The sequence below is a fragment of the Poecilia reticulata genome, chromosome 4 (genome assembly GCF_904066995.2).
Source record: "Poecilia reticulata chromosome 4, P_reticulata-male-v2, whole genome shotgun sequence".
Classification (NCBI taxonomy): domain Eukaryota; kingdom Metazoa; phylum Chordata; class Actinopteri; order Cyprinodontiformes; family Poeciliidae; genus Poecilia; species Poecilia reticulata.
The window spans coordinates 25,588,340-25,614,434 of NC_088833.1; the positions used below are offsets into that span (position 1 = coordinate 25,588,340).

Below are 26,095 nucleotides of genomic sequence, written 5' to 3' on the forward strand. Positions count from 1 at the left end.
CAAAAGATGTGCATTTTTGGAAGTAATTATGAGTTTTGACACATAGACAGCAACCGTTAAGTTAATTTGAAAGTTACAACATATTTTGGCCAACATGTTCAACTGATCATGGATCTCTTAGATAAATTCTCCAAAGTACAGAAAGTCTGTGTCCCTGATACAGTATGTGTTAGTGTTTCATATTTTAAGAAAACACTAATAAGACAGAAGGCTTATCTGTTTCTGCTCTACTCCATAATTTATGTAGCACTGGTGAATCAAAATAGGAAACTCCTGCATAAAAATGAGCCCCATTCATCTTCTCAATGAATTTCTATTTTTCTAGCATAGAATGTCTTTGAGAATAAAAAATAAACCACCCACTTTTATCTGTTTCCGAAGCGCCTCATTTTTCATTTTCACATATCAGACGTATTAATAACGGAGACAAATAGAACCTGGCGTTTGTTTACATTATAAATCATTTATTGAAATATAAATCATCTGAATGTACATGATGTCAAATAATGAAACAGTATTAAAAGGTCATACTGGGTGTGATTATCTTCGACTACAGATAGAGTACCATCATCAACACATCACTCACAGACACTCACATCCACACTGCTTTATACAGCTGAGGCAAAGGAAGGATACAGTATTTTAGGCTCCGCTTGCGTATTCATCTGCAACACATTAGACACTTGGGACGAAAAAAAAGCAAAGTGCAACAATGATTGTAGTTTATATCACAGTCAACGGGATGAGGCTGAGGTACAGTAAAGCAAGAAGATGGCGGTGGGGTAACACATGTAACAGATGTACCACAATACGTTGAATTCAATAGTAATGTCTCATTAGAGCTAGCTAGAAGCTCCTGGAGGTCAAAATGGCAAAGACAGTTGAAACACGACATGATAAAAGGTCTTTGGCAGGTATTATGTTTGATTAAATACTACCTTGGCTTTGATTCATTTCATTTTATAGCTCCCAGGGATGTAGATGCTAAAAGCCTTCTGCTTGGACTTCTATCCATCTCTCTAAAAGTGTCAATTGCTGTTTCTCAAGCCGTCTTCTAACAAAGCATGGGCTGGTATCGGTATCAGAGGCTAAAATTTCCCATCATACAATTCCTCCAACTTAAAGTCCCTCTTCCAGTGATGTGATCAAAGTGTTCTTCAGCTGTGGAGAATTAACTAATGCCTCCCACCTGCTGCTGCACACTGCCAGTCAGCAGGCTGAAGGAAGGGTAGTTCACTTTTCTACACCTTTAGAAGTATTTCACTGTCTTTTCAGTTTAAATTTTTAAACTGGTCTTGCTCTATAAAAGGAAAAGAAAAGACAATGCTGTCCTGTCCAATAAACCCTTAAAAGCCACAATTAAATTTGTCATGACTATTATATCTTTTTTTTTTTTGCACAGGTCTATGCATCAAATTAACAAAAAAACATTTTTAGATAACAAATAGTATAACTTCAATCATCAATATGCAATTCAATTTTTGAAGCAATATGAATTATTTTAAAGAAATCCCAGAAATTTCGTGTGAGTACCCTGGAATCTCAAACCAGCCCACGATTTGTTCTAGTCCACACGTTTCATTGAGATGTCCCCATGGTGTTCTGTAGACCTAACAGATGTATTTTATACAAACAGTGTCTTCATAGTAGCAGATACGGATGAAGAAGCTTATTTTTTTTTTGTGCTCGCATACAATACTTGAGTATTACCCCCAGTAATTCTCTCTTATAAAACAACTCTGGAGCTATTTACATTACAATCACACTTAATTTGGAAAAAAACCCAAAAACAAACACAAAACAGGCCCACATGTCAAATATGAGCTAGGTCTTTATCTGGAATAAAGCTGAAGATATTTTTGTGTGTGTGTGTTTGGGGCAGAAACGGAGAGACTATGCAAAGACTAATGCAACTCAGAAGCTCTTCTCGCACCCACTCAGACAGCTACGATCTGTTACTAACTATTGGTTTCACAACAATACATGTTCTTATACTGATGACGTAAAAAAATAAATTTGAACTACTGCACATACTTAGTTATTTGAGAACATTATATAGTCACAGAGATAGAGGGAAAAAAAAGATGCACTCAGTCCAAACGTTGTGCTTTATCTCAAAGTATTGCTACTGATTGTGCCAGCATCAGGTGCTTCCCTTGTAATAGTTCCTACTTCCTCGTAATACAGTTCCTGGTATTGGAGTTGTATAGTAACAATAGTGCATTTGTAGTGGTATGTTGTAGGAGTTATGCAAAGTTTCTGACCAACACGTTCGATTTGTTCCTTCTTGCTTATACTGCAGGTAAAAGAATGCCCAACACAATAAAGCTTTTCAAATGGAAGATGTTTTTTCTTGTTTTTTTTCTGATTTGTTTGATCCGGATAGGTCCAACACCAAGACTTGCTCCCTCTTGGAATCCATTCTTTCAGTCACTCTTTCCTTATTGCTCATCCCCGTCTCCGTTGCCCAAAAAAAGAAAGAGTCGTCGTCCACGGAGAAGGGATGGGCGTACCTTACGTCACCTCGGACTCACCGAGACTGCAAAGTGGTTTTGTTCTGTCCTTGTGGAAGGAGTGTCATGGCCAGAGTCTTTGGCTGATTTACAGGTCCCACTCTAGTGTCCCATTGTCCTTGCAGCTCTGCCCCATGCCACTCCTGCTAAGGCTGGGCAGCTGTCACAGAAAGCTGTCCTCGACCAGGTCGCTACAGTCCAGACACATCTCGTCCAACAGCGTGATGTCCTCCAGGGTCTCGCCCTCGCGCTTAGCGTAGGTGGAGCTACTTGAGCCAGTCTCAATGGCGCTCTCCTCAGACGTTTGAGAGCTACACGGGAAGAGAATAACACATCGTTGTTAGTTGTTTGTTTTTTTTGTTTGTCATAGAACAGCAAAACTATTTTTATTTAAAGTGACCTAATTTTGGCCTGTTCTTTCTAACACACGTCAAGCTCAGATTAGATGGAAAGCCTCTGTTAACTGGGGTCTTTCAACTGATTATTGAAATTTATTTAGTAATAATTGGATTTAAGGTGTAGACTTTCACAGGACTGTTAAAAAACATCATTATGAATTGATCCAAACCACTGGATTGTAATTCAGGATGTGGCCCGTTTACACAAAGCTGCTCTTCAGTTAAAAAGTAATGTTTTTGTTGCAATCCGTTGGTGTCGTGACCGGAGTCTCTCATGCTGGCACTTTTTGAAACCAGATCTCAGAGTAAAACTTTCCAGTTGCACCACCTGTAGAAGTATTAAGTACTCTGCATGTGTGAAAGATCACATAAATAAATAAAAATAAATAAATTAAAAAACCAGCAGAACTGTAGAATTTATTCAATGCATGAATGGGCAGATGACAACAAAAACAATGGTGGATGCTTGTGCTGTGCTACTTTACCTGTTCAGTTTAGCACAGTTTCTAGTAACGAATGTATGTGTTACATGAGCACTTCATTCATGGAAGATCGAGGCAGGTTACTGTTTACTATCAGGTGGAAGCTAATGGTCAAATGCACACACCTCCCATCCTCCCAACTACTTCCTGTTGTCTTCTTCTTCATGTTTTGCACCTCTGGCAACATCCGGTAGTTGATCATGTGACTTGTGTGATGATAAAAACATCTTTCCATTGTGGTTTTGCGAAATAAACCACTTACAAGATGGCCAAAAAAACCCACCTCATCCTTGTGCCAAAACTTTTAATTGAAAAGCAAGGTTTTTTTTGTGTGTTTGTCTTTTTGTAAATTAGCATGTTTCTAACAAGCAAATTTATTTTCAAAATGTCAAATTGTGCAATTATGTGGTCAATGGAAACGCAGCTACCGTCATTGTTCAGAGGTTTTCTTCACTGATTACCCAAAGTTCTGTTCATTCAAACCTTTTCCATGTTTTGCTTGGCCTTCTGGGATTTTTCTGCCCTCTGGCCACTTTTACATAAAAACCATGTTTATGGGATGTCATATTGTCTGTTGTTGATTGTCTAAAAAGAGCTTTGGATCTCAGAGTTATTGGACTTTTCTATAACAGACCAACATGTTCCTATAAAGTCAGAAAACATGAAAAAGTTCACAAGATAAGAGTCATTTCGCAACGCACTGCATTTACAGATAACAAAATAATGACTGCATACCTGTGTCTGTTCCTTTTTCCATAGTCATCATCAGATATAGGGTCCAGGTCAGGGAGTGGGATGATGTAGCCGCTGTCGGAGCTCAGCCGCTGCTCGTCAAAGCCACTTTCCCTGTCCTTTAGCTTGCCCTGGTTCTTGTAGGGAATGTCGACGTAGTCCGCGTCCGTCTCGATGCAGACTCGGGTAACGGCGGGATGGTCGCTCTTCAGAAAATCGTGGTTCACCTTCTCATAGTGCTGCATAAGAAAACAGCACGTGGATTTAAGAAGCTGATCTAAAACAGACACTTGTTAAACGTCTCGTGCTGCAAAGATTAAATGCGGACGGAACGTAGTCATTGGGGTGTGCACACGTCAACAGAAAATATGTCTCCGTAGAGAGAGAAGGCTTGGTGTGTGAGGATTTTGTCATCAGCTGGATGGTGTGACCCGAGCTGGAAATCACAAACATCCCCGCCAAACCAAACGTGCAAAAGGACTGGTTGCTCCTGAACTGGTGGCCATTAAAACTGGGAGTAGGGCAGGGGCAAAGCTGTTCTGACGCACAATATGTGGCGTGGAAGTCTAATTAAGGCTGGGTGGTGGAGGCGAGAACCGAGGCCGTGTCATTACCCAGACTGAGGCCAGCCACTATGACCATCCAGCTGCAGCATTAAGGCTCTAATCACTTTTACACAGATGGAGGGAGAGAGCCTCCAGGAACCCTCCCAGCGCTCTCACAGAGGATGTGGACTGGCTTTTAAACTACCCAGCAGCTTCAACAGGGGGAGGGGAGAAAGGACTCTGAACTTGTATTTTGCTCGGCAAATAGTTGGCGACAAGACCAGTAAAACGACCCAAGAATGAAAACAACTAAGACGGGGGTGAGGGGGTGGGGGGAGGGGAATGTGTCGATCAGTAATGAGTGGTGGTAAAACATGCGAAGCAGGTGTTCCAGACACAGAGAGCACTGAGACAGGAAGAGATGGGAACGCTCACCCTCTTGTAGCTGGAGGGCAGCAGAGACGCCACATTTTCACTCAGACCCATGAAGGAAGGCCTCTTTTCCGGCTCTGTGTTCCAGCACTTCATCATCATCTCGTACCTGAAAAAGGTGCGCACAACATTGCTGAAAAAGGTTGCCGCAACCCAAGCCTTGTAATTTCAGTCGTTGGCACACTAGAGCTCTTAGAAATGACGTCATTTGGCGTGACGTGGAGGAGGTTTCGACAGATACAACGTGAGGTCACGTACACGTCTTGCGGCGCGTGCTCAGGTTTTGACATCCTGTATCCGCTCTTGATCTTGTTGTAGAAGCTGGAGTCCACCACCATCCCCGGGTACGGAGTGCCACCTTCACACAAAGAGACGGTTATTTATGACTGAGAGCCAGTTGCTGTCGTCAAGTAGCTTTTTCTCACTTTATTGCATGTAGTAAAACTTTGATCGATGTGGGTCATATATAACACCTTAAAATAACTCCTCTTTAACTGCAGGAACATAATCTAAGGTAAATATTCTCTGACAGTAAGCTTTGTAGTTCTTCATTTTTATTTTTTAACCGTCCTTAGCAACCTGCTCACTCTTCAGATTGGCAAAATAAACTTCAGTCCATGTCCAGTTGTTTTTTTTTTTTTCTTCTGTTTTGTCAAAGTTTAAATTATCCTGAACTAATACTGGAGGCACGAGTAATATTATTTTCTTGATGCAATTTCACAATCAGCATACATTTGCTTGAAATGAACATGTTTTCTTGTCCTTAATTTTTTTGAGGAGTAACCAGACGTTGTGCTCTTTGTCATATTGTATTTATAACCCAGGAAAACATTAATAGTTTATCCCAGTTCTGCATAGCACTAGAGGATCCTGAAGCAACTTTTTAATGTTATTGTAAAAAGCAACTTTTTAATGTTATTGTAAAATAACATTAAAAATGTCTGAAGTACATATTCAAAAGCATTGAATTAACTAATATTTTATAGAAGTAACGTTAAGTGTGTCAAATATGTAAAAAAAGACAATATTTCTACAACGAAGAGCTCTTTGTTAATTAAAAACATTTTTTTTAAGTAGGTTATGTTAAAAGATCATAAACTTTTACTTTATCACATGCAGTTGCTAACTCACTTAGTGACTTTTTTTAGTGTGAATCCACATCAGTTGGCTGAACCGGAGCTAACAGCTAGTCTTAGAGGGACCAACACTGCTATAAATTCAAACCCATCATGACGGTTTATGCAAATCATTATTTCTTTATTTTACTAGCTTTTCAGCTGTCATTGAGTTTCCATTGTGCAGTTTTTACACAGAAGCTGATAAATGTTTAATGGAAACTAGTGGTAGGTTTTGCACCACCAATAATCCCTCTGTGTGAATCATGAACACATGGACTAAGTGTCGGAAAAGTCAATAAAAGTGTTTACTACCATATTATTTCTCTCTACATCATCTTACTTTCCTATTAAGTTTTCACTGCGTTTCAGAACGGACAACACCTTCTACCTCCAGCTGCTTTGTAAATGTGCTCCACCTTCGTCTTTAACAAACACCCAATGAAAATGCGATGATGGTTTAATGCTTTGTAGACGACTGTCACAAATTCATCTCAAGCCACCGCATCGGCGCTCTACTGATGTACGTTGATGCCAATTCAACACACACACACAGGATTATGTTTGATTTACTTTGTCACTATCAGAATTGGTCAGAATTATGCCTAATTTAGCTCATTTACATACGGAATACATGAATGCACATTGATTGTTTTTGTTTAACCCTTCTGCGTGTGAGGACTGAGGCAAACATAGAGGACTGTGGCAAATGATACAAGTTTTACGTGTGTGGGGTCATTTGGACCCCATTTGTAGACACAAGGGTTAACTTAAAATGTCTACTTAATTTAAAATAATAATATGAATGCGTTTGTTTTTTTTTTATTTTTTATTTTATTAGATTGGATTCGTTTTAAAACGGTAAAAATTTTAACTAGCATTTAGATTCAGCCTCAAAGATCATCTAAAAAAAACACCAAGGAAGTTATTTTATTTTATTGCTTTCCGCAAGTAAGATTTTTCTATAATTCTCTATCATCCTTTTTAACATCGCCGTGAAAACCATTTGTATCATTAATGTCTTATGGCTAATATTGAGAGGCAGCCAGATTTTTTTAAGGAGTCATTTAAAAAATACACCCAGCTTTGGGGATTTCTACGCAGGTGTTCAATATGAAACACACTGAAGCACCTTTTCATACTTATCACTACATCAACTTTCATTTATCATTGCATCAATTTGTGAACTGAAGTCGTTTTAAAAACTTACCCAGGGTGAATATTTCCCAGAGGAGGATGCCATATGACCAAACGTCGCTAAGACTGGTGTACAGGTTGTCGAAAATACTCTCCGGGGCCATCCACTTCACCGGCAAAAAGGTCTATTATAAGAGAGAGGCAATGAAAAGAATTAATATCATTAAAGCGCTGCATGCCTTAGCTGGAAGTTCATGTCTGAGCTGACACTCACGCTTCCTTTGGAGACGTAGTTGTTGTCATGCATGATGTCTCTGGCCAGCCCAAAGTCACAGATCTTAACAATCTTGCCTTGAGAGAGAAGGACGTTCCTGGCTGCAAGGTCCCGATGCACGCACTGTCAAAACCAGAAGTCGATTAGCAGCGTGAAGGAGTTGCTGTCATCCGTTTGCTCCAGTACATTCTGCTCCCACAGCCGCAGACTATTCCTGTGTCGCACTTTCAGCCAAGGTCATTTTTAATACTGTTTCATTTTGCTTTATGAAGCATAAACGTCGCGTAAACAGGCTGGTTGGTAGAGACGGCCATGACCGCTGGGATATTTAGGGATAATAACTATGAAGTTGGATGAATAGTTTCTGGCTGCAGCGCGTCTCGGCCTGGTAATTCTAGCTCTAGCTTCGCTGCTGCTATATTCGGCGTCTGGCCTCTCTCCTGAGCGGCTTCGGCAACCTTTATGGGGCTGCTTATCATACGCCTCCCTGGGCACTTCGTCTTATGGAGCATAAAACAAAATCTGCAAAATTCCGTTTATAGCCTCGGGAATCAGAGCACCGGCATTCTTCAGACGTACGTTTTTGGACGCGAGAAACTCCATCCCTTTAGCCACCTGGTAGGTGAAGCTGAGCAGGTCGGTGGTCGTGAGGCCTTTGCTCATGTCGTCTGACAGCAGGTTGTCGGATTCTGGTCGGGAAAAACACACCATCAGGGTACCCGTGAGTAAATATAGCCAACTTTTCTTAGACCTGGCTTTTAATGGCAGCCTCAAACTGGGCATTATTATGTGTGCGCTACAATTATCTTCTCTGGGTAATTACAGGCCACTGCCAGGCCTAAATTCTGACAAGGGTGTACCCCGTTTAACCAACAATGACTCAAACACAACACAGAGGCCCAGCGAGCGTGAGCCAATAACTCTGAGGACAGAGAGAGAGAGAGAGAGAGAGAGAGAGAGAGAGAGAGAGAGAGAGAGAAGAGCTGCGTACACACCGCCTGAGTCTTTCTGTGAAGAAGGGTGGTCGTAGTTAGATCCCTGAACGTCAGAGTACTTGGAGGTTGTGCTCATCTCCAGCATGGGCACATACTGGGTGTTGTCCGCCTGCTTCATGTCCATGTAGTCTCCTTTACACTCGAAGGACAGGATCACGTAACTGGGAGCAAAGACGAGAGAGGAAGAGATGCTGATGGCAGCGAACTGAGAGAATGTTGATTTCTGTAACAAAAAATGTTCTCACACGGCTGGATCTTTTTTTTTTTTTTTTACCATTTATTATGTTAAAGCTGAATTTCGTGTGATAAATTACACCAAAAATGATTTGCATGGAAGATTTTTTTTTGCTCATTAATCTTTGCTAAATACTTCAAGCTCAGTTCATCTGTGAACATCGGTTTGTTTCCAGAGATGCTGGATCATTTTAACAAATAAAATAGTTTTGATGTAAGCCATTAGGTTGTAGCTCTGATTCCATGTTCTGCATGTCTTCCTGCTGGAAGGCGAACCTCCACTGCAGCCTCCTCTAACATGTTTTCTACCGTGATTTATCTCCCTCCAACTCTTTTCAGCTTACCTACCCCTGCCTAGCGTGATGAAATCATCTCTGGTGTGGTCATTGGTTATTTTGATGCCAGCTGTTTTCCATGTAGTCAAGAAGTTCTGTTTTATTTCAACTGACTAATGAAATAAAACATGTTTGTTTTAACCAAAAGCCCTACATGGCTGCAAACAGGAGTTCTTACTCCTTTCTCGTTGCCACCTTCCTTATTCCTAAAAAAAACACTAAAGATGTTTGGAAAACACAACCAACACGTAAGAGTACCTTTCTAGCTCTTGGGAGTCTCTTGGATGCTTTTCTGATTAATGCTATCCATGGTGGATGACGGCATCTTGGTAGTCGTACAAAAACCTTTCCCTTTTACGACGAGGGATTGGAGGACTGTTTCAGACTTATTCAAAACTTTATCACTGACCTGTCTGCTGTGTTCTTTGCTTTTTATTGCAGTTTCTTCACTTATGTTCTCAAACAGTACTTTGTTCAAAGAACAGCAGGAGTTTTAATAAGATTAATTATTGCGCAGATGATCAATTTGTGGCCTCCTGGAGGCCACTAGTTGTATTGGATTTTATTTAGGCGAGTCGGAGTTTAGGATCCGGCACACAAATGTCACTGGAAGACACACAATTGTAGATTGTAAAAATAAAAAGATTTTATTCTTTTTTCTTCCTCTTCACAACTATTCTTTTCTTTGCATTACTTAGTTGCATAAAATCCTGACAAAATACATTGACGTTTGTGGTTGTGCTATGACATACATGTGGAAAAGTTTAATGAACTAAAAGAACTAATAGATGCTACGACTGATAACTAGTGTCTACTAGTTCTCTTGTTCCTTGGGCTGAGGCGAACATAGTAGCCAGGATTAAATCATTTTATGGGTGTTCCGAGGTGCGGCCACTGTGAGTCATCCATCAGCACAAGATGCCCCTTAAAAAGGGGAGGACAGGCTGATGTTTCACTAAACGTTTGCGCAGATACAATTAACAGGTAGCTGAGCAGCAATGGCATTATAGGCTGAAACATAAAACCATTGGAAGCTTTGATCTGATTAGGGAAAGATGCCGGACAGTATCCTCCACCGCTGAGAAAATGGTGATTGTGTTACTGTTTAGGACTTTTTCACGTGGTTTTTGTGTCTTCTCCCAACATTTATTTTTGCAACCAACAATTAAAACAAGTCTTGTTCTAGACTCGGATTAAAACAATATCGTTTGAGAGAAGAAAAAGCACATTGGACTGCTCTGGCCGCCGTACCTCCTGCTGTTCTCGTCCGCAGTGTTGATCCCAAAGATATCCAGCTCCTTCTTGTTTTTCTCCGGACTCAGGCTGAGGAAGCTCTCCCTGTTCTTGTGCAGATAGTTGACCAGGTCGCCGTGGAAGCAGTACTCGGTGATAATGTAGATAGGGCCTGGGAACAGCACGGAAGATAAAGGCGTGCACCGGCGTCAGTCTGCCGGCTAATCTTATCAGAGCCTCATAAAGGCTAAAAGCACAGCCAGGAGAGCAAGCCTCTACTTTCCCATAAAAAGCCTATTAAAATAGCACGCCCACCAAAAGCTGTCAGTCCGCTGCGGCTGTTAGGAGCTGTAAATGTCTCCTACGATCTAATCCGAGTGTGTGTCTGTGTGTGCGTGTGAACAAGGCGATAATTGTGCGTGTCTGTGTAAAGTGGCGACTAAATCACATGAAAGAAGCGACAATGGCAGTAACACACTACTACACCACAGCCCGTCTTCGCCTTTGAGCGAACAAGTCTGCTGTTCTTGCGTGTGCTTTTATCACCTGACTTGGTGCACGCTCCCAGGAGGTTTACGATGTTGAGATGAGGTCCGAGGTGAGTCATGATCTTCAGCTCAGACATCAGAGCCTGCTTCTCACTGGAGCGAGCCGTGGCTGGAAGAAGGTGCAGCAGCCATGACTATCACAAGACTCGCGAGTCATCAAATCATGCACCAGCTACCTCTTTGATCCGAATAATTTTCTTACTCTTATCTTTGTTTGCTTGGGAGACTCTTGCTGTCCCCACTCAATCCTGTTTTTGAGGGTGTTGCTATGGCTACATCTTTTCAGCAAATTTGTTGTGAGAGCGGTGTGGACAATAGTAAAATGCAAACATGTCACTGTTTAAAAAGAAGAATTTTAACTAATATAACAGAACGGCATTGGTTTAATTTGACAGATTGGTGCTACTGACAGATACACTGTCAATAAATAAAATGTTTTCTGAATGATCACAACAACTGGGAACGTATTGACAACAATTCTGGTGCAAGATTAATAGCAAATTTGAGTACTAGCTGGTGTTTTTTTTTAAATTAAAATAAAAAACAAAGAGCTGTGAAACTTTTGTAAAATCTTCAGTGTATCACTGTAAATATTTACTTTTGATCTGTTTATATGAAAACACAAAATTCTAAACAACAATAATAATTCTTTTAAAAATCAACATCACCTTCAGTGCTGGTATATTGTGAGTAAGTAAATGAAAAGCATCTAGACTGCTAACAGGTTCTTTTCACAGTGCCTTGCAAAAGTGATTACACCAGTTAAACTTTTTCCACAAACCCCAAGTTTTATTGTTGGGATTTTATGTGCAAGATCAACACTAAGTAGAGCAAAATGGTAACCAGAAAGGTTTTGAAAGCCATGCTTTACCTTCCATTTTTACTAAATGTACTGCTTTGTCTTTTGCTGTTTATCACATAAAATCCCAGTAAAATTGTTTGGGGTGGTGAGACTGAGGCTAAATTATAAGCAAGTATACGCTGTTCCCTATGTGACCACTGAGAATAAATGAGCATATTGGATTTACGGCTAAAGGACTATGTGTGAGTGAAGCCTTTTGCAAATTACATTAAATAGTAAACTGGAGTCTTCATCCCCATTAAACCAAACCAAACTATGAAGAAAGAACTGCGAAAATGTTTTTAAAAATTAAATGTTCGACTTGTGAACATTTCAGTTTTACCAGTTTAGAAAACACAAAGCACAATATTATTACTTGTGTAAAGTTAAGACACTATTAGTAGTTCACGCTTTTACAAGCACAGCCTTTCACCACAGCCAGTGAGAACAAAGCCAATGAAGCTATTTGCAGGTCATGTTTATCACCAATGGCTCAAGTAAAAGCTTTTAAACTGCTTAAATTGCAGTCAGCAATGCTTAGGCTGACTTTGTAAACATGCTTCACCTCATTGCCTGAAAACCTATAATTTACTCGAAGAAGCAGACGAAGAGACCAAACTGGTATACTAGCTCATGCTATTTGCGACTAAACAGTGGCTTCTAGTGGCACGGGTTAGCTGTCTTTTGGATTAAAACTTCTTGTAGACTTACGTTTCAGCATTTTCACTGCCACCTTCATAACAGGCTGAGAGCGGCTGAGTCCGTAGGCAGTGCCCTCAACCACCTTGCCGAAGGCTCCAGAGCCCAGGATCCGGCCTGAGGATTACAAGAAGGCACACGGGTCAGGCACACGGGTCAGTCATCCAGGGCGAAACGAGACACAGACGATCTGCTTTATCATCTGTAGTGGTTGCATTTCCCCTTAATCTATGGGTCAGACTGAATGGCAGCTGTCAGAAAACCACTCATCCCGAGCTATCTTATCACAGCCCGAACTTCAAAGGCAGAGTGAGATTCACGAGTTGCAACATCTCCATAGGGAACTATAGAACATCATAAACATCATCAAGACATTTGGCTCACCAAGCACAAGTCTATCTCGGGGAAACTCCCATCTGGAGTCGTAGGGAAGCTGCATGGGATCCACATAGATGTACTCGTGACCGTCTGGACTCACAGACTCTATGACCCTCCAGCGGATCTCGTACCGTGGTTTCTGGAAGGCAGAGGACGCAAAAAGTCACGGTTTTCCCGTTTTAACAAGCAGAGCAGTAAAACCAAATGCACTATATTTAAATCTGGTGTTTCTTGGTCTGATTCGTAACCTCATATGAATGCTTGAAATATGGAAATGAGCGACAGAATGGAGTGAAACTGTGCAGTACGATGTTGACAGTACCTGCTTCCAGATAACAACCAAGACAATGAGTGAGATGATGACAATGACCAGGAGCACCAGCACAGCAGCAGCTACCGTCAGCTCAGGGTGAGGGCCTGTTTGTAGGGAAAGCCAGGGATGGCATTATGTTACATTCTGAACACTCTTCATCACATATAAGGTTGCTATAAAATACATCATGTGTGTTGCAATGGAAATTTCCCTTTAAAATTCAGTTTCAAACTACAAGGTGTGTAGACAACTAGCTCCTAAAGGGTGTTACACTAAATGGTCTAAAATCTGTAGTTTCCTTGAATTATCTCCCACAATGACACCTGTCCTTTCTCATAGACCAGTAAATGTGGTCTTCCAGCTACTGCACCTCTGACAAGACTTCACACTGTTCATTAAAAAGCCCATTGCAACTGCAAAGAACATCTACAGTCAGATTAAAGTCAAGCAGTTGACTGGTAGGTGTGTTCTTACCATTGGACACCAATTTGATCTCCCTGCTGACAGCTCCTATTTCATTCTTGGCAAGGCATCGCACAGCCAGAGTGCTTTTCAGATGGCCAAACATGACCTGGCTCTCCAGGTTGCTCTCCTCATCAAAGTGGGACTCCATGGTGATCTCTGTGGAGTTGGTGGGTAGAGGCGTCCAAAAAGACGAGTCATTGGCGCATCTTGAAGGGAGTGAGATAAGAATATGTAAATTGAACTGGTTATGGCTAAAGAACATATTTTTGAAAATAAAAAAAAAAACATATAGTCATTTTCAGAGTAAATAGTGAATCTTACTGTTTGATGTTCATGCATATGAACCATTCCACAACAGGAGTAGGCTGCCCCCTGGTAATGCACACCGCAGACTGTCCTGTGGCGGAACCATGGTGGATGTCCATGAGGTCCACAATGACTGCAGGCACTGCAACGTTGTGAACAGTACAAGGTTTGAGTCAATAGGCAGGCCTTCACAGTAGCTAAGTGTTGGTATCATCAATTTCCAATTGGTTTGGTGAGATGAAGTCTTCCTCCAGACCTTTAACCACCAGGTTTAAGCTGACTTCATGGCTCTGGTTTCCATTCTCCACCCGAAGGGTGTAGTTCCCACTGTCCTCCTCCCTTACCCGGATCAGGGTGAGAATACTTCTGTAGCTGTGCAAAATAAAAGCAACAGAATGTGAGCTCAAAACCACAAAAGTTCAAAACAGCACCAGACAATTTGTGGTGGCTCTTCATTTGCCCTCAGAGGAGCAGTGACAGAGATTAACCTTGTCTCACTGGTCTGCTTCAAACTGGTGGAGATCTCAGCAGTCAGGTCACTGAGCAAGACACCGTCCTTGAGCCAAGTAACATGGGCATCAGGAAAGGAAGAAATTGTGGCAATGAACTCCCGGACGTCATCTAGCTCAGCAGATTCGTGGTCCCGGAACTCCGGCTTGATGGACAAAAACTCACCGGCTGTTGGAAAAGTGGTCATTGGCAATGCTCATAACGACTTCAGAAAATGACTTGACGAAATACTGCAACAAAATATTCACTGCAAGTAAATACTGAGGACTCATACCAAACACTTGAATAGCTATTTCCTTTGTTTGCGTGTCTCTAGACTCTACAGTGGTAATGGAACAAGAGTAGATGCCGCTGTCTTTGGTTGAGGCTTGTGGGATTGTCAAGGTGTACAGGATCCGGCCTTCGTTCTTATTTTCCCGTACAGTTTTGGTACCCCGATTAGCCTGTCACACCAAAAAGTATCATCTTATACCTTTACGTCAGTCCTATCTTACAACTAAAACACATAAAACTTATTGGAAAACTCATTGGACTTCACAGATTGCCTTTTGATCTCACCGGTTTGCCAGGGTATTTCCAGTTGTCTTCCAGTAAATAAGGTCCTTGAGCCAGACAGTTGACAGTTATTGTGTCTCCAACCAGCAAAGCAGTTCTTTTGGCAGACAGCTCAACGTGCAAGACATCTGAAATGGAGCAATTGATACCAGTAAAAGCCTTGTGAGAGATCTGAGAGCCATTGAGCATTTGGGTCACAGTTTAGTTAAAATAGATATGATTAACAAGTCTCAAAAACACACACCTATGGATTCGTGGACAATGTATTGCTCACTGGTATGTTCAACTCCGTTGATGATGGCCTTGCAGACATAAGTTCCAGTAGGAAATATTCCCAAAGCACCCTTTTTACTGTCATAATCACTAGGTACGGTTTGGTTGGTGTCAACATTCACCAGTGTCACAGTAGCACTGGGATCAGACACCCTGCAGGGAATCTCGATCTCATTTTGGTCAACCGGCACATGGTTAATGTAATTTGGCACGAACACAGAGTCAGGATCTGGGTTGGGGTAAAATATGTCTATTAAGCCAAAGAAAAATACAAATACCAAAAATGCATAAGCAAATGTACGCTCCTTACCCAATACATAGATGTAAATACTGCTGGTCTTGGTTTCCTCTGCAATGTGGTCATTGTAGAGGCAAACGTAGTAACCGGTGTGCACAGGTGTCGCTTCGTCAACAGCGATGGTGGTGACGAAAAGGCCACTGTTGTCCTCCTGCGATTGCTCCAGCATGTCGTACGGAGTTTCCCACATCAGCTTCGCACCTCCACGACACGTCAGCGTGAAAGGCGCGTGGAGAGGGACGACAATCTCATCCTCGTCCGGTAGCAGAATAGGGGGGGAGGACGGTCTGATGTTAAGTCTAGTGGAACCTGAAACGGGACATGTTAAGAGTTTCGGTCATAATTTATGAATCGTTACCCACTTATGCATCTGTCTAGCATTTATTTTTCCAATCTGTTTGTTTTACCTGTCACTTGGAGGATAAATGAGAAGTGAGCGCTGCGAGAGCCACTTATGGCTGTGATTGTGTAATTCCCGCTGTCTTTCTCCATAGGCTGCCGGAACGTAACGATGCTCTGATACCTGCGTGAAGAACATCGGAGCTGATCAGACGTTCTTTAAATTTCTGGCAAATATGAATTATTCGTTACATTTGAGCTTTTCACATGTTGTTATAATACAACCAGAATCATCAACAAACAGAAACATCAAAATAATGCAGTGCCTTAGTTGTGAAGGGGAAGGCTACCTGGTTTTAATTAAATTTTTTTTTTTTACAAAATAAATCTTTGATGAGCGCCCCATTCCACTCATCCCCTCCCCAATTATAAAAATCCCGGTATAATGCATATAATCCCAATGAAATACATTGAAGTCTGTGGATTTTAAGAGGCAAAATGTGAGAATTATTCAAGGATTTCGGTGATAACTCGTGTTCCTGTACATTTTGTTCAAGAAAAACAAACTTTGCGCTCACCGATTTCCTTCCATGTGGCTAGTTTTGGAAGAAATGTAGTAGTTCTCCGACAGCGCTTGGCCGTCTTTCATCCATGACACTTTTGGGGCCGGGTATGCATTAATGTAGATGGTGTACTGAGTCTCTGCCAGAATGCCAACAGACTCCGTCTGTAGAATCCCTCTGTGGTCCAGGATGACAAAGGAGTTTCCCTCTTCAACAACAGTAAAGGAAGAAGATTAGTAAATAATGATGATTATTAATTTACAAAAAATGTCTAAAGACATGGAGTAAGCATGAAAAATACGGTGTCAGAGGAGTAAAATGGGACAGGAGGGCTGGAGTGAAACGAGGGCCTGACACACATCTGCTGAAACCATCCCATAAAACACACTGGTTGATGGTAAAAACAGAGTTCAGGCTTTAATGTTGCATAGAAGAAAATGACTTCCACACAGATCTAAGCACGCCACGCGCACATATGTGAAACACGCTAATTCACCTGATGATGAGGATATCAAATATTTATTAGGGACTGTAAGCTATCACATCAAGCACGTGGTGTTGCGCTTCAGATGGAGCCCTGTTCAAAAATACTTGGTGAATGTTTCTGACAGGGGGGGGAGACTTACCAAACACAGACACAGCCACGCTGCTCACCCGGGTTTTTCCACTGGCCTTGTGCCTGACCGAGCATTCGTAGCTGCCGCCGTCCTGAGCGGCGGCTCGCGGGATGCTCAGAGTGTAGATAACCCAGTCAGGAAAACTTTCTGTTGTCCGAATCGCATTAACAGCCTGCGAGAAACGGGAGGGAAATACGTTTAGCAAAGCTACTCACAATTAGAATGGGTAATCACATGAAAATGATTTGATTTATAGCACAATTTGGCTGCTTAAATTTTGTGGAGTTTTTGTTTTTTTTCCCATTTTAAAGTTACGGCACAAGGCCGATGACTAAAACACTGGTGAGGCCAGAGGAGATAAATCAGGATCTCAGAGCCTTTTAAAAGTCTGTAATTGCAGCTGAGACCAGAACCAGGAGTCAGGCCTCCTGCATCCCTGCCTCGCTATCTCTGGAAAAAGGCCTAAAGGAGACCCTCACAGACGATACAGCACAATAAAGAATGCGGGGCAGCACATACACAACTTGTACAGTGGCTTGTAAAGGCATTCGTACTCCTAAACTTCTTCAACTTCTGACACATTGCGACTGCAAGGTTGCAGAGGTTTGTTAGAGAATAGGAGAGAAGAAAAAAACAACATCATGAAGACCAAGGAATCCAGCTGTAGAGGTCAGGGAGAAAGTTCTGGGGTTCAAAGCTGGGTTAAGTTATAAAACAATCTTTGAAAATGTTACAGAGCGCTGTTCAATCCATTATCCAAAAGGGGGAAGAAGACAGCACAACTGCAAACCTACCAAGACATGAACTTATCGGAGAAGCAGCAAAGAGGCATATACATATACTGGATCTCTGAAAAAGGTGCAGAAATGGGAAAATCTGATGACAGGACAACTATTAGTCACCCACTTCACAAACCTGTACAGCAAACATGTAGAGGGCGGTATAGTGGTCAGATGAGAACAAAAAGCAGCTTTCTGGTTGAGATGCAAAATGCTGTGTGATAGAAAACTAACACTGCGCATCCCCCCTACACTGCTGCCCACCCTCCACCACCCCTGAACACACCATCCCAGCGATGTGTGGATGCTTTTCTTCAGCAGAGACAGGGAAGCTTATCAGGGAAGATGGATGGAGCACAAGCCTGCTAGATAACAGGAGCTGTACTGGAATGGAGTTTCAAAGTGCTTGCATTTGTTAGAATGCATTAACAAAAAAGAGAATGGAGCTTCAGCATAAAAAACAAGAAAAAATTTTAATTTCCATCCAATGGGCATCACAAACCCAAAAACAGCATTTCTCCTCATGGGGACCAGGATTTGTCCCCACAGCAAGGAGTGGTCCCCACAACTCACAATGTAGACAGAAATAGGTCCCAGAAGGGAATAAAAACCAGGTTCACACACACCAAAGGGAATAAAAACCAGGTTCACACACACACACACACACACACACACAGTACGCACACACACACACACACACACACAGTACACACACACATGCACGCAAACTGAAGGTGAATTTTAGAGAGACCAATTAATCTGACAGTCATGTCATGTTTTTGGACTGTGGGAGGAAGCCGGGGCACCCGGAGAGAATCCATGGATGCAGAAGGAGAACAAGGACCCCGGGCCGGGAATCAAACCCAGGACCTTCTTGCTGCAAGGCAACAGTGCTACCACCTTTACAGCCAATTGAGTTGATTTGTTGCATGCAATCAAATTAAGTGTGTCAAACTTCATTTATTTATGTTTATTTACTTGGATGAACTTAATTTGATTATTTGTAGCAAACTAACTCAACGAACTAAGACTTGAAAATTGCAGTTCATTACGGATCTCCACTCACTGAAGGAGTTTGAGCTATTTTTGCTGAAGAAAATGGACGGAAAGTATGATAAAAACAACTTTTGATTTTTATTTGTAACTTTTTCTTCATAATTAAACTGCTTCATCACATATCATCTCACTACATATATACTGAAGTGTCATTGAGCTTTAGTAAATGGGATGAAGTTCATGAGATGTGAACACTTTTTGTAATGCCTTAAAAGCCTCAGATGTTTGGCCGCCTGTCATGTGGAAATTCACCCCACTGGTCCCATGGTCAGCAGGTTCAAAGGATTTACTGTCCTGTTATTTACCGTCCTTTGAGCTGCCTCCTTTCCTTCAGCCATACGTCATGAACCTTTAACCTCCCTGTCAGTCTCTTTGACACGGGGGTTAACTGGCACGCCGAGGTTTTAAACGGATATTGTCCCATACAAGATGATTGCAACCCCCTAAAAGATGGACTAGATCACAACAGCCAAGTAAAGATCTGAGTCTGAGATCTCAACAGTGTGAAAAAAGGTAAATATGACCTCAAAGGATTCTGGATAAGATCTCAGAAAAGACCAATTAGAGGTAAAGAGAGTGTGTGTGGGGGGGGGCGACATCTTACCTGTGTTTTCAGATGGATCCACTGCTGGTGGAAGGCTGGGCCAAAGGGTCCGATACAGGAGACGTTAAAGGGCTCCCCGACTCGCACCGTCCCCGCGCTGGCTTTGACTTCCACCTCAAAGTCGCTCACCTCGGTAGATTCTGCAGCAGGGACCACCACAGAGAGGCTATCAGCATCGACATCTCAGGAACCAAGACGGTGACAGCTTGATTACCGTGACCACATTTATCATGGCGTAATGGCTGCTGAGTTTCAGTCATTCTCACACACACACGTGCATGCCCACACACATACGCACACGCACACACACAAACACACACACACACACACAATACATGCTGAACTTGTGTATATAAGTGTATAAATTTAATCCAGTGAGATCACAAAGCAGCTACTGTACAAAGACATGAGAGTTCTTGCTGCTCTTTAATCGTTGTTTCACTGCAGTTTCCTAACAACCAGCCTCTAATCTATTTTTAAAGTACTATAAAGTGGTATTTTAGCTATGCAACAAATTCTCACAAGTAATAAAACCATAGCTGTGTGGTAAATTATAGATCTCCATGAAATACGTTTCTAAAAACGGAAAACAAAATGCTGATTTGGCTTTTTGTCTGTTTCAGTCAGCGACATCTCAGGATGCGTAAAACTTGAGCTGATCAGGTGGCGCTAATAAACGCGATGGAGAATGAGCCAGTTCGACAGATCCCAACATGAACTGGATCGTACAGTTGAGTTCCAAGGAGGTTCAACCTTACATGTCTGATCTGATGACCCCCTCCCTCTAACAGCAGGGTGGTGATGACAGCAGAGATTGTCTCAAGATCTTTAAGTGATACACACAAACCAGACCATATGCTTCTTATCAACATTTGTCTTAAAATGGTAGCGGAGGATTCTAGATGATTACATCTGTCCATTCCAGTGTGTCCTGGTTCTCCAAATGTGTTTTTGTTGCCACACATTCCTGAAATCCATGAAGTATTCTCATATGTGGCTTAAATGCTTTGCTGCAGCCATACATAGTACTTCTCTAAAGTGATTTCACATGAAAACAAGAGGGATAAAATAGCAGGGAAAAAAAATCGAGTGGACGTAATTAAAATAAATTCTGATCAGTTGATTTTGTGATGTCATCAGAGGCCTATGCTTATGGATGATTGTTTGTTTGGGTCTTGATTAAAAGACAAATAACAAAACAGCGAAATAAGTAGAAAAAGTGAACAAGGCATGTTGTCTATAGCTGACAAACGACATCTAAGTGAGTGGTTTTGCAGCTTTAAATGTATGAAAGAAAGTATTTCTGACTTACCCAAACTCATTACGGTGTAGATGTCACTTTGGAAAGTCTGGCCATTAAATGTGGCCTCACACCGGTACTGGCCAGGAGAGAGGTCACCCATGAAGCCCACTCTGTAGTCGTAGTACCTGTGGAGCTTCTCTCCATCATTCACACGGATCAGTTCCACATCGTGGGTCTGTGCCGTCACTCGGCATGGGATGATTAAATCATCCTCATAGGGAACGAGCACGTCATCTGCTCTCTCTGGGACAAACGCGACCCGAGGATCTAGAAAATTATAAGAAAGAACGTAACCTTTTGTAAAGTAACAGTTTATCTTCCTTATGCCAACTTTTTTTAAAAAAATGGTCAGTCACATATTATCTAGTCTGAAGTTTTTCATCATTTATTGATTGATTAGTTTAATTTTTTTAGTCACATGTTAAAACGGTCAAGCTAATGGGAATAGGGCCATCTGTTTTTACCTTGTGCCTCCAGTTCTACATCACACCTTTTTCTGCTGGTCTCAACTGAATCACTATATTTCGCTGTGACGCAGCTCTGTCATTTTTTTTTATTTTTATTTCTCTTGTAATATTTTGTGTTTTTCCTCACTTTGTTTGCTTCTATTAGTTTTCATTTTAAAAATATCGCTCTATTTTATCTTTATGGGGTTTTTTTTGCATTTCTTGTTATTGTCTAATTTGAGAAAATGACCATCTTCCTGCTTTGTATAGCTATCCTGCTGAGTGATATTATCCCATCAGCCTGAACAAGAACATTCATTCATTTATTTTTCCCTCCTTACCTTTGACAAGGACATAGATTTCCACCAGATCGTTGTGGTTGCCCTCCTCGTTTTTATGCCTGCACCCGTAATAGTTGGTGAGCTCAACCGTCGCGTTGTAAATGAGGAGAGTTGAGGCGAAACCGTTTGAAGAAACGACGGCGTCGTCCGGCAGAGGTTCTTCCCAGACTACTTCTGATTGGCCCGTACAGCTGATGTTGATGATGGAGTGGGGCTCCACCACCAGCTCGTCTCTTTCTGGCCATATGGTCGGGGCGGACAGTCCAGGTGTAACTGTGGGACAGTTTGCTCAATGTTAGACAGCGTTTTTAATTTTAAAAAGTACAACAAAAAAGGTCATATGTCTCATATAGATGTTTACCTGAAATCATCAACACAATGGCAACACCACAGACCAGGTACATCCTCAAGCCATCCATAACTGTGGATGCTCAGGCCTGTGAAGACAAGAAGAGGGACTAATTATATTAAGTATTGTAAGGATTTTATTTTTTATTTTTATACCATCATCTGCACATTGATACCAAGTATGTCATTTCGCTTTAAATAGACAGGCTACACATGTGACTCCCAAACGCTGCGGTTTCTGACCAACAATCCAACAAAGGAAGATACAGTGAATATAGCTGAATAGCTTACACCTTTCTCGTGTATGTATTTACTTATTTATGTTGATTTCCAAACAAGAGGCAGAGAACTCACAATTTGCTGAATTGTGAGCAAATTTGACACCACTGGGCTTCACCTACAGAATATCATCCTTCTACAACATTCATATCGAATAATTTTACCCACTATAGAACTACATGGGTTTGTTATTCATCTACTCATCTACTTATTCATCTACTCATTAACAGCAACAGTTTTAAGAGTACGCAGTTGTTTTTGTTTTCTGTTGTTTTTTTGTTTGTTTGTGTGAGGCTGAGCACGCGTCACTGCAGTTCCCCTCCACGGTCTGTAGAGGGCGACACAGTCCAACTTTTAGAGGCGATGCGAATCTAATCACGTCGCTCCTCATAATTGTTTGCTTTTGTTTTGAAAAAGCTTCACCTTTTCTTGATTCCGCCTAAACGCATCCGAACATGGATACTGCTAGCATGCCAAACATAGAAGATGCTAATTAAGACATCTTGTAATTATTATTATTATTATTATTTACAAGTTCTACTAATTTAAGTTTTGGGAACAATTATTTCCATTTCGGCGTTTACTATGCCAGTCTTAAGAGCAATGTCTTCACAGCGAACACGTTTTAAAGCAAGAGATATTTTTTCATCAAAACATAATTTATGTCAGGTTTCCCTCGTTAATTAGGCAGTTTTATAGTAAACGTGCAACTTGTTTTTCTCCGTTTGATCTTTTCCAGCGTCTTGTCTTATTTCCTGGGGAAAAAAGGGAAAAGAAATAAGCTTTTAAAAAAAAAAACCTCCATGTCATCTTACTGTTTCCAACGATTGTCCGCTCTGGCTCAGCTGAGACAGGCTAAATAATCCATCGGCAGCGCGGTTCCTCAACTCTATAATTAGGACATCCACTATGCGCAAAATTACATATCTGCGTGGGAATCCGATGACAAAGTGTCTAACGCGATTTGACGTTTTTTTTAAGCACACGCCAAGAGGAAACTTTTTTCTCTCTTTTTTTTGTTGGTCGCAGTTTGGTGAAGAACTTTTCTAATCGAAATTGTGCTCAAAACAGTCTGCAGAGGCAGTCAAGCTCCGTGCCCCTCTCTTTATTTACTCCCCTCTTTCTCTCGGAAAGCGACTCAAAAGTTGCCAAACTGTGCAACAGGTCAGCCCAGAGTAAGAAAAAAAAGAAGAGTATTCCATCTAGTGTCTAAAAGATACGGTTCTCTTTTTAAAAAAATGTTGACTTTTTACGTTTTTTATTTTTATTTTAAGTCCAAATGCGTCAGATCCGACGAAAAGACCCGTTTGGTCTCACAGCAGGGTAGGGGGTAAAAGAAGAATGCGTCGCGTCTCCAACAGGGGGAAAAAGAGAAAACGACACAGAGCCCCTCTCCTTTCTCATTCTGAATCAAATCCAGACTTTTCACCCCCCAAAAAATCCTCTATTTCTCTCCACTGCGAGCGATCATATTCCACTTTAATTCCTCCGCATCCCCTTCTGTAGGCGAGGAAAAGGTGATGCACAAATTCCGACGTGTTTCCCGTTAAACTTCCAGGCAGCATCCCACAATTGTGCCTTCGGTCTTCGAGGTGACACCTCCAGCTGCGAAGCCGAAATTGAGCGCCTTTATCCGGAAGAGTGAGCGACATTTCGCCGCTCGACGTCCAAGGAGATGTGAGGAGGGGGGTAGAGAGAGACCATATGGCGCAAAGCAACGCTGAGATACAAAAAAAAAAAAAAAACCCTAACGCAAATGACTTGTGCAAAAGTTTCGCACAGCTCACAAAGTGCTGAATAAAAGTTAAAAAAAAAAAAACTCTAACTGTACGGATTTTATTCCGCAAACAGAAAGATAAATAGTGATCTACAACATGCATTCTGAAGGTTGTGTTAACCTTCAGTAAAAGAGAGTTGGGCACGAAACAAATGTTTAATCGACCTTTCAGTTACCTTTTTTCCTAATCCCCTCTATTCACTCCTTTCTTGTAAGTATATCCACAGTGAATTGGTCCCTCCAAAAAGGGCGCAGCGAGGGTCCCCCCTTTTTGCAGCGGTAATAATCCTCAGAGATCCGGCGCTATGTGCGCCCCTTCTGTCCGCATCCACGGCCGCCTTCACAACTGCACTCCAGCTACAGCGACCTGTAACTGATTCAATGTTACAGTCCAACCCCCCTCACCCGAGAAAAAAAAGTAATCATCTGGCTCAAAGTAAATAACTCTCAGGAAATGGCACCCCCCCTCTGTCTCCTCTCTGAGCGCTGCACTTCTTTCAAAGTAAGATACTTTAGGAAAAGACGCGCAGATACAAATAATCAACAAATTCAATTTTTGTACAACAGGCATTCTTTTGCATTTTAAAACCTCGTGTCTGAAGTTGTTTTTTGTTGTTGTTTTAAAATGTTACTGTTTGGTGACCAGGTAGGTTCACCAACCACTTGCAGTTCTTTTTTTTTTTTTTTTTTTATTTTTTTACATGTATAGAAATGCATCTATTTGTCGCTTGTTATAGTTGCGAAGAAACGCGGTTCTTGTGCATCACACAGAAACTCTGCAGAAGTTGTGTGAGGTTCTAGATGGCGCTCACACACCGCCATATAACTGCTCGCCCCTCTCAATGATTTCATTCAGGTTTTTTTTTTTTTTTTTTTTTTTTTTTTTAATCAAAAGAGCCCAAACCATCAGAATGGTCCCCTTCTATCTCTTCTTGTGTGACACGGAGAACTAATGATTAGGACCCTTGTTTACTGCCTAGACCCGTCAGTGCGGACAGTTTCTTAAATCTGACCCCCAACACCTCCTGTGCCTCCCGCCCCCCCGGGGTGGGGAGCTTCCCTGACGGGCAAGGGGGGAATAATGAACCCCTGTGAATCACCTATCTATTGGCACAGAATGGGGGTATCAGACTGGTGATTGTGTGTGTGTGTGGGGGGGGTGTGGGGGGGGGGGTGCGTGTGGGTGTGTGTGGGGAGGGGGGGGGGGTGTGCGTGTGTGTGTGTGTGTGTGCGTGTGCGTGTGCGTGTGTGTGTATGTGTGTGTGTGTGTGGACAGGGCCCCGGGGCCCGATGCCGCAGCCCCCATCCTCCTCCTCCTCCTCTTCTTCCTCACTCCATGCAGCCGCTTGGCGCAATTACTTCCACATGTTAGGGAAAAGAACAGTGTCCTTGTTCTCCAAACAAAGGATCTGAGCTTAAGGAAGACCCAGCTTACCTCAAAGCAGGCTCAGGCTCTCAGTGCTAACCAATTACATCCAGGTGAACCGGTTTAAACACCTCCAAACCAGTGCGAATTTTTTATCAAGTATGCTTTCCTCCAAATCCTTCATTATAAGGTAAAACGGTCACTAATTTAGGTTTTTTTGTTGTTGTTGTTTGTTTGTTTGTTTCTCTGGTGTTCATTTTTGTTTCGGTTTCGTTTTTAAACCAGGAAAATTACAGAGGTTTTGTAAGATTTATAGATTCCTGCTCCCAATATCATCCCCGTTGGGAACAAGTTTAGTCTTACACTCTTTTTTTTCTTCTTCTTCTTCTGTCCTGTCTCAAACCGTCCAGCAGGGGGCTTTGCAGTAATTTCACATCTCACTCAAAAGTCCCTCAGCTTCCTTCCTAATCACACTGCTGCTAAAGCTAAAAGGAAAGAAAAAAGGTAATGTTCTGAAACAACTGTAACACCAAAGTTTAATTGTGTGTTTTTTTTTTATATAGTGACAATTTGTAATCAGCACTTTTGAATTGTGCTTCTGTTCTAAAAAATAAAAAGCATGCTTTTTCTGGAAAAGTTGTTTTTTCATGTCCTGACCCATCTTGT

General features: G+C 41.8%; 1 protein-coding gene across 2 annotated transcripts; it reads right to left on the bottom strand.

The window, feature by feature from the left end:
• Window positions 1–443: 443 nt before the first annotated feature.
• pdgfra (platelet-derived growth factor receptor, alpha polypeptide) lies at window positions 444–24,478 on the bottom strand. Of its 2 annotated transcripts, none has more exons than XM_008407475.3 (29): window positions 24,240–24,478; window positions 22,021–22,096; window positions 21,660–21,932; window positions 20,882–21,139; window positions 19,570–19,709; window positions 17,140–17,302; window positions 16,529–16,721; window positions 16,019–16,134; window positions 15,624–15,920; window positions 15,285–15,542; window positions 15,044–15,168; window positions 14,760–14,928; window positions 14,464–14,653; window positions 14,232–14,347; window positions 13,991–14,117; window positions 13,679–13,875; window positions 13,214–13,308; window positions 12,898–13,030; window positions 12,526–12,630; window positions 10,972–11,082; window positions 10,444–10,597; window positions 8,624–8,784; window positions 8,208–8,317; window positions 7,629–7,751; window positions 7,428–7,539; window positions 5,361–5,460; window positions 5,106–5,211; window positions 4,129–4,364; window positions 444–2,824 (listed from the first exon to the last, which is right to left on the bottom strand). In XM_008407475.3, the coding sequence occupies exons 2-29, from the start codon at window positions 22,076–22,078 to the stop codon at window positions 2,677–2,679; spliced, it is 4,374 nt and encodes a 1,457-aa protein (XP_008405697.1). In that variant the 5' UTR covers window positions 22,079–22,096; window positions 24,240–24,478; the 3' UTR covers window positions 444–2,676. The 2 variants fall into 2 exon arrangements, with proteins under 2 accessions (XP_008405697.1, XP_081462697.1); XM_081606571.1 differs by lacking the exon at window positions 24,240–24,478 and adding an exon at window positions 23,102–23,995.
• Between the last annotated feature and the right edge of the window lie 1,617 nt (window positions 24,479–26,095).